Here is an 8957-nt window from a genome sequence, read left to right as displayed (position 1 = left end):
TAACAGTAGCAAAATTATAGTTATGAAGTAGCAACGAAAATAATTTTATGGTTGGGGGTCACCACAACATGAGGAACTGTATTAAAGGGTTGTGGCATTAGGAAGGTTGAGAACCACTGCTCTAGATGCTAGTAGCACTCCCTCAGTTGTGACAACCAAAATGTCTTTACACATTTGTCAAATATACCCAGGGGGTGGAGGGGGGCAAATAACCTCTGATTGAGAACTGCTGTTATAGGCCAGTGATGGAGTTTCAAAACTGGTGTTTTAGGGAAGAGGACAAATAAAGAGTCTGGGAGTAGCAAGGAAGACACCTGTGCCAATCTCAGGTCCACTGATATGAAATGTGTGATGAGTGAAAAACAACACACAAATGGTTAATTTCTAAGAAAGCTACAGGGGATAGCCACTTAGAGTTCAATTAGAGCAAAAAAGTATCATGATTTAGAGTTGTTGATGTTCAGAATAGGAGATTTTGCTGATGACTGAGTATGAGTTCCAGAGGGTGTGACAGAAGTGATTTGGGAGTCAGGTAAAAATAAGATATGGGACCTGAAGTGGGGGAGTACAAAAAGCATACAGGGATTGTTGGGCATGATGAGATTCTTTTGATAGTCTCAAATTATATTTGATTAGTGGAGTCCAGATTCTTGGGTAGAATTCTTGGTAGACTGAGGGGCGGCAATATCTTAGAACAGAAGTCGCCAACTGGTGGTCCGTGAGGTCCGAAAGGTTGGCGACCGCTGTCTTAGAGCATACAGTTCAGGGGTAATCTCTTCTCTTCTGCCAGTGGTGTGTGGAGGCTGTATAGAGCTTTGAGATACTGAGATCCTTTCTAAGTACTGACCTTGCAGAGTTCTTGGATGAAATTAATGCACATGATTCTTGGAATTCAGGAGATAAGACTTAGATACAAGTAATTGCAATAAAAGGAATATGGTCTGAGTCCCCATTGGGACATGTAACTTAGAGCAGAGATTCCCCAAAACCAGACAAGGCTGATGCTGATCCTTGAGGTTTTCTCTCTCCCAGAGTGAAATGAGAATAATAAGGAGAAGGACTATTAATTGAACTTTTATGACTGACCTTTATATTAATTTTTTTAGTGCTTTACCTTTTATTATTGTATCCTTGTGAAACTTACTACTTTTTATTTTCTACTCTTTTAAATTAAAATATTCTTTTAAAAATACAGGATGGTAAAATTAGATGGTAGGGTTTTGGTTTGGTTTTGTTCTAAGTTTCTTCACTTGGCTTCACAGAATAAAAAGTTGGCAACCTTGTGTCTCCAAAGAATTCAGTGCAACAAGTGCCTGCCCTGTACCAGACACTGTGGGAGTCACTGAGATACAGGGTGAGCAAAGCAGACGTGATCCATGCTTGCATGTTGGGTAGAATAGTGGATTCCTGTGGACACTTGGGTTATTGTTGTTTTTATTTTTTGTTATTAGCAATGCACATCTCTAACTTTTGGGAGTAGGTTCTCAGATTTTTTTATTATCATGTAAGCAGTGTTTTCTCAGTATATTATTATTAAAACTAGAGGCCCGGTGCACAAAATTTGTGCACGGGTACAGTCCCTAGGCCTGTCCGGTGATCAAAGCGTGAGCGTCTGGTGTAGAAGGGCAGGTCCCAGCTGAGCTCTGGGCAGCACCTAGACCCTTGGGGTGCTGCATGCCCCCCTCCGCCTGAGTCATGGCGCCCAAGTACCCACGCAGAGATGTGGTGAGCGCGGCTGGACGCAATGGGCTGGGGTGCAGCGTGGGCCTCTGGGTCGCCCAGTAGCACCTTATGAAAGCTGGTGGGCAGCGCACTCTCTCCAAGCCGGTCTCACAGACTGGCTCCTATGCCAACCCACAGGGAACCCGACTGGCCCCTGCAGTCCTGGCGGCTGCAGCCCGGCTCACCTGGAAGACGCCACGCGGTTGTGGGTGGGCTCCTCGAAGGTACCCAGTGCGTGAGCCCTGGTGTCCCGGGGGAGGGTAGCAGGGGGAGTGAGAGCGAGCTCGGCGGACACCCTGCATTTTCACTGCACCTCCATCCCCGTCACCCCTGCCCCCAGGTAGCTGGTGAGAGGTCGCAGTGCATCGCTGACGTCTGCCGTGTTCTGCACCACCCCCTGGTGGTCAGCACATGTCATAGCGAGCGGTTGAACTCCCGGTCAAACTCTGGTCAAGGGGACACTTTGCATACTAGGCTTTTATTATATAGGATATTTAGGTGTTTTGAAAATAGTCTTTTGAGGAGGTTGGTTTTAGTAACTGTACGACTTATATTGACTTGATCATTAATTTTACTGCAGTTTTCAGATGTGAAAAATCTATAACTGAGAGAATCATAAATTGTAACAACACCATTTTTGGTTGAGTGTTAAAACTGCTGCTTTTGAAGTTTTTTCTAAGCTTTTAAAATTCTTAATTATACTCTTTACCTCCACAAGATGGAGTAAAAGTTCCAGATAGGTATTCTTTTTGTGCCTTTGGCCCTTTGCTATCTTACTCTTATTATTTGAAACTTTAAATCAGAATTTATGCTTATATACATAGGGACTTTAATAAAGTTTGTTTTTTTCCTTGTCAAGAAATTAAAAGGAGGTGGTTTCTAAATTAGTATATACTTTTGAAAAGTTATTAGAAAAGCATTTTAGAAGCACTCATTGTCTTAAAGATGTGTGATTCCAATATAACAGATGCCTAAGTGTAGTTCAAAAATTTGGTACTTTGAAGGTTGATGCTCCATTGATCCTTTAATCTTTATTAACACAAAACCTCTTGGACAGCACTCTGTAGGCGTAGTTTCAGGCATTTGCCTAAAACTCAAGAGTATAATGCAAACTTTTACTAATTTAATGTAAGCATAGATTGTTTATAACTGAACAAACTATAGTTGATCATAGGAAGTTTCTACTAGAGGTGTGGGCTATGTAAAAGCCCAAAAGACACCCTTGAGTTCATTTGGTATTGTTTAGTATTTCCATATTCATTGCTGTTTCTAAATTTGGGTTAAAACTTTATTTAAGGGAAAGAAGAGTATTTTTACTTACTACTAGTACAGGGGTGGGCAAACTTTTTGACTCGAGGGCCACAATGGGTTCTTAAACTGGACCGGAGGGCCGGAACAAAAGCATGGATGGAGTGTTTGTGTGAACTAATATAAATTCAAAGTAAACATCATTACATAAAAGGGTACGGTCTTTTTTTTTTTTTTTTAGTTTTATTCATTTCAAACGGGCCGGATCCGGCCCGCGGGCCGTAGTTTGCCCACGGCTGCTCTAGACTCAGTACTGATGATTTTGTTTTATCAAGAGGAGATTAAATTGTATCCAGTACATTGAATTTGCTAAGACCTGGAAGTTAAATCATTAGTTAAAACTTATATCTTAGAACTAAGATGATTGTATCATGCTAGATAATTTATCCATGTAATTTCTTTCTTGCTCATCATTATTTACTCATTTATTGATAGCAATGTTTTATCTCTAGCTAGCTATTCAGAGTAGAGTTGAACCATAAAATACTGCTATTACATGAAGGAACCCACAGGTCAAATGCAAGAATAGAAAAAAAAATTTACTTTTATTTATTTATTTATTTTGTATGTTGTTGGTTTTTTGTTGTTTTTTTGAGAAAGGGCAAAAAATAATATTCAAGCCTCATAGGAGTAAAATTAATTCTAGGCAGAAAACTTTAACAACTACTTTTCTGACTAGCTCTTAGAACTTATTTGAATGCGAGTACAGTTATTGTAGCTTCTGTTGGAATTTTTTAAAGGTGCAATCCATCATCAAGTAACAAATCTTAATGTTAGACTCTATGAGTTTAAAAATCATATTTAAGATTGTATTGGAAACAGCTAAGCATGAAGAGGTCTGGTCAAAGAAATAGGTAGAGCTGAATATTGGACTACTATGTTGACATGATAAAAATGAGGTAGCTGTGCATATAAAATAGAGAAAGAGTTCTAAAATATATTACTAAATGAGAAAGGTATGGCAAAAATATGATGTAATCTCATTGTTAAAAGTAAAATTAAAAGAATATGTCTATGCTGGCATATGAAAAAAATATTTTTCTATTATACACAAGAATCTTAACATGGTTTTTACATATATTTGAAATTCTAATCCTATACAGCTACTGCTTCATATATACACAAAAGTGCATTTGTGAAAAAAAGTACATTTGTGTGTAAAAATACATTGAAAAGAGGTCTTATAAATTTCAGATCCTGTGTTTTGTCCTTGAAAATATTAGAAAAGGCATCAAGGATCTGTTATTTTCCTTGTTGTAGGAAATGTTATGGTTCTTAAATTCAGAAAACTATTATTTAATACAGGATTACTTTTTCTTAGGATTTTCACTTAAACAGAGTTAATTTGGAAGAATCTTCAGGATTGGAAAATACTCCAGCTGGTGCTAGACCAAAGAGAAAAAACAAGAAGTCTTATGATTTAACTCCAGTTGACAAATTTTGGCAGAAACATAAAGGAAGGTACGTAAGAAAAACATAATTAAATAAGAGATTTTCCCATTAAAAAGAAATGAAGATGTCATCTGACTTAATTTATATTATTTAAAAAACAATCCAAAAGGATTAGTGTTCATCTACACAATGAATAGGAGCTATATATAATAGTCCATAGTTATGTGTCTTCATTGCCCGATTTCTTCCTGACTCCTTAGGTTTTTTTTGTTATTTTGTAGTAGCCAATTTCCCATTCAAGAAGCTCATACCATATGATCTTGTAGATTTTGCAGATAGTTTTTCTAAATTTTGTTGCTATCCCCGCTGACCTTCATTAAGACCATTTCTGCCTTTCATTAAAATGGGTTTTTGTGATAGGGAACCCATTTAGGTCTGATTTTCCTTTTTTTGTCCCATTTGCCTTCATGCAAACCCAGTTTTATATGTCTGTGGAAAGAATGCCTGAGCCTGAAAACCAGATTTATTTAAAGTACATTAGAAATAATAGGTAAAAAAATCAAAACAATTTGTCTTGTGATTTATTTGTAGGCAGATACACAGATCTTAGATGTTTCTGTCGTTTGGAAGTTTAGACTACATTGTAGGCTCACTAACTGTTATAAAACTTAGCAAGTGGTCATTATAGCTAGAGAAACAATCTAAATAAAAATTATTCCTCTGAGAGAAACAGTTAAGAAATATTATATTATTTTGAATACTTTGTGTTACTGTATCTATATCTATCTATATCCTTGATATGGCTGTTCTTTTTGGCCTCATTTATGTTGAAAGAGAAGTAGGATATAAAGTTTCAAAATGTTGGGGGGTTTTGGTATGTTTTAAGTTTTTAACACTAGAAAATCATTATAGCAAAGAATTTTACTTTCTCTGTACAGAGAAAGCCACTATCTTCCTCTTTCTGACTATGGCAAATTTGAGTACTGTTAAGATTTACTTTATTTTAAATAATTCTCTACTCTTTAGAACTTCATAGTGTACATTTCCTTCCAGAATGGTGAAGTACAAGAAGTTACATGTACATTATTTATAGAGGATGTAGGATATTTTAAAGTTAACGTTAAAATTTATATTTCCTAATAGAGAAAAAGCTTAAGAAAAAAAATCTCTTCACTCAAATATGGAAATTTTAAATATTTTCTTTAGACCTTATGTTTAGGATCAATTCAGAAGATCAAATGAATAGTAAGAACTTTAAATTTTTGTTTGCAAGTAGGAATAGCTGTGAATAACTCTCTCTAAATATTGTACTAAAGAGTAAGGTGGGCACAAAGGACACGGGGAGACAGCATGAAGTGAAACAGCTGACTTAAATCTCTCTGAGTTTCAGTTTCCCCATCAGTAAAATGTAGGGATGATAATTGTACCTATTGCTCTATTTCAGAAGGTTGTGATGAAGATTGAGATAATTAAAGTAACTTGCCCAGAGTCATCCAGCCTTCATTGGTGAAACCAGGGATAAAACCCAGTTCTGGCAGATCCAAAGTCCCTGGTCTCAACTGTTAATAGTGTGTGCCTTACCAAGATTGGTCAGGATTAAATGAGAAAACAGAGACAAACTATCAGCAAAGTGTTTGCATACAGTAAGCGCTCAGTAAATGTAAGCTGTTATTGTCTGTTGGCCTGAGACCTGAAGCTGCTAGAGATTTTAAGGGTCGTCTAGTTCACCCAGCACATTTTACATGCTCAGTGCTATTTTTTGCCAACATACTGCTGGAGTTGGGCTTGTGCCTGCTTTTGTCATATAGAACTGGATTGTGTTCCTCAAATGCTTTCAGAACTTCTGTCATTTCTGTCAGTCTCCATTGGATGAAATATACTGTTCATTAATGAAGTGTTATCAAATGTCCAGGCCTAGAAAAGGGGGGGAGATTTTAGTTTCATTACTGATGACATATAACCTTTTCTTTTTAAAAGAGAAAAGGCTTCTAGCCTCCCCTAGGCATGGATGAAAAATACTCACGTTAGGAACTCACGTTCATTCATGGTCATATGTTCCTCTAGAATTATTCCAGATTAGTACTAAGTGCCACTTTCTACCAGAACCGCTCAGTGATTACGAATCAGTTGTATTGAAGCCTGTGGAGATTACTGCCAAGTCACCTGAAAGAAGATACCAGGTGTTAAACAAAACTGGCCTGCATTCTGTTTTTACCAGTAGTGTTCTAGGATATTAAGCTTACAGAATTAAAATATTTTTTCCACAGTTACTGACATGTAATACTTTTTAAATACCTCCTTTGTAGTTAACCCTTTGACATTAACAAGTTAATTTGGGATGTAGCATTTAATTGATGTTTGATATACCATGATTTCTCTTTGTTTTTCAGTCACTTAGATATTTTACTTTTCTTTCTAATAGCATTTGGGGGAAGAGAAAATGTAATATGTCTAATGAAGAGAATAGAAATAAAATTTTAATTTATATTTAGATGTATAAATATTACATTTATGCATTTTAAAGAAATAGTATTTGTAACATACAGTTTACCCTGGAACAATGCAGGGTGGTAAGGAGCACCAACCTCTCACAACCCCCACATCCCCACAGTGATTTTAAATCTGCATGTAACTTTTTTTTTAATTACAGTTCGCATTCAACATTATTTTATATTAGTTTCAGGTATACAGCATAGCAATTAGACAATAATATACTTTACAAAGTGATCCCCTGATATTTCAAGTACCCACCTGACACTATAGATATTATAATGTTGTTGACTATATTCCCTATGCTTTACTTAATCCCTGTGACTACCAATTAGTACTTCTTAACCCTTTCACCTTTTTTCACCCGGCCCCCAATTCTCCTCCCCTCTGGAATCCATCATCTATTCTCTGTATCTTCAAGTCTATTTTTATTTTGTTTGTTCATTTATTTTGTTCTTTAGATTCCACATATAAGTGAAATCATGTGGTATTTTGTCTTTCTCTGTTTGGCACATTTCACTTAGCATAATACCCTCTAGGTTCATCTATGCTGTGACAAATGGTAAGATTTTATTCTATTTTATGGCCAAGTAATATTCCATTGTATGTACCACAGGTTTTTTTTAATCCACTCATGTATTGATGGTTACTTACAGATTGCATACATAAATCTTGGCTTGTAAATAATGCTGTAGTGAACACAGGGGTACATATATTCTTTCAAATTAGTCTTTTGGATTTCTTTAGATACATACCCAGAAGTGGAATTGCTAGGTCATAAGGCAATTCCATTTTTAATTTTTTGAGGGCCCAGCTGGTGTGGCTCAGTTGGTTGAGCATCGTACCATGGCACCAAGAGGTCGCCGGAGGTTGTCTGTTTGATTCCTGGTCAGTACACATGCCTGGGTGTGGGCTCCATCCCCAGTAGGGGGCATACAGGAGGCAGCCGACCCATCATTGATGTTTCTGTCTCCCCCTCTCTCTCTCTTAAAAAAAAAAAGCTTTAATTTTTTGAGGAATCTCCATACTATATAGTGGCTTCACCAATTTGCAGTCCCACCAAGAGTGCATGAGATAGCCTTTTGACTGGTATGAGGTGATACATCCTTGCTTTTCTCCGATAATTAGTGACGTTGAGCATCTTTTCATGTCTGTTGGCCAATTGTATGTCCTTTTTGGAGAAGTGTCTATTCAGGTCCTCTGCCCACTTTTTAGTTGAATTGTTTGGATTTTTTTGGAGTTGTCTTGAGTTCTCAATAAATTTTGGATATTAACCGCTTCTGTTCAATACTGTTTCAGTCCATTCCCAGAAGTTGCAGAATCAGTTCAACAAGAACTAGAATCTTACAGAGCACAGGAAGATGAAGTTAAACGACTTAAAAGCATTATGGTAAGATTCTGTTTACTTTTTTAGAATTATAGGGAAGCAGAAGGGCATCTGGAAGGAGAAAGAAGTTAACTTTTTCTTCTCCTAAAAATTCAAGACCATTCATTGCTTTAATTAAAAAAGAAAAAAAATACATCAACTTATATAAAAGATGTTTTTCATAATGAAATCTAAATACTGAGTAGAGCAAATATTTTTTTAATATATTTTTATTGATTTCAGAGAGGAAGGAAGAGGGAGAGAGAGATAGAAACATCCATGATGAGAGAGAATCATGGATTGGCTGCCTCCTACAAGCCCCCCACTGGAGATCGAGCCCACAACCCAGGCATGTGCCCTTGACCAGAATCGAACCTGGGACCTTTCAGTTCTCAGGCTGACGCTCTATCCACTGAGCCAAACCGGCTAGGGCTAGAGCAAATATTTTTTTTTAAATAATACTAATTTATTATTTGAATCATGTCTAAAGAAGAGTAACATGCAAATTGACCACCACCCCAACACACAAGATGGCCACCCCCATGTGATCAAAAATGGCCCCCACAAGGTGGCCAGCGGGGGAGGGCAGTTAGGAGCAATCTGACCGGCAGGGGAGCAGTTAGGCATCAATCAGGCTGGCAGGGAAGTGGTTAGGGGGTGATCAGGCTGGCAGGCAGAG

The 8957-nt window shown here is 37.2% G+C and overlaps 1 protein-coding gene across 2 annotated transcripts in view; it reads left to right on the top strand.

Annotated features, from left to right (window-relative positions):
* Positions 1-8957, top strand: part of SCFD1 (sec1 family domain containing 1) — a 123840-nt gene that overhangs the window by 32902 nt on the left and 81981 nt on the right. For both annotated transcript variants that reach the window (XM_005880994.2, XM_014528975.1), the window contains exons 11-12: positions 4352-4491; positions 8212-8302. In XM_005880994.2, coding sequence (XP_005881056.1) covers positions 4352-4491; positions 8212-8302 — 231 coding nt within the window. The remainder of the gene's footprint in view (positions 1-4351; positions 4492-8211; positions 8303-8957) is intronic.

This window comes from Myotis brandtii, unplaced genomic scaffold (assembly GCF_000412655.1).
Source record: "Myotis brandtii unplaced genomic scaffold, ASM41265v1 scaffold667, whole genome shotgun sequence".
Classification (NCBI taxonomy): Eukaryota; Metazoa; Chordata; class Mammalia; order Chiroptera; family Vespertilionidae; genus Myotis; species Myotis brandtii.
The sequence above is the reverse complement of the archived record's forward strand: the minus strand, read 5'-3'. Positions and strand labels throughout refer to the sequence as shown.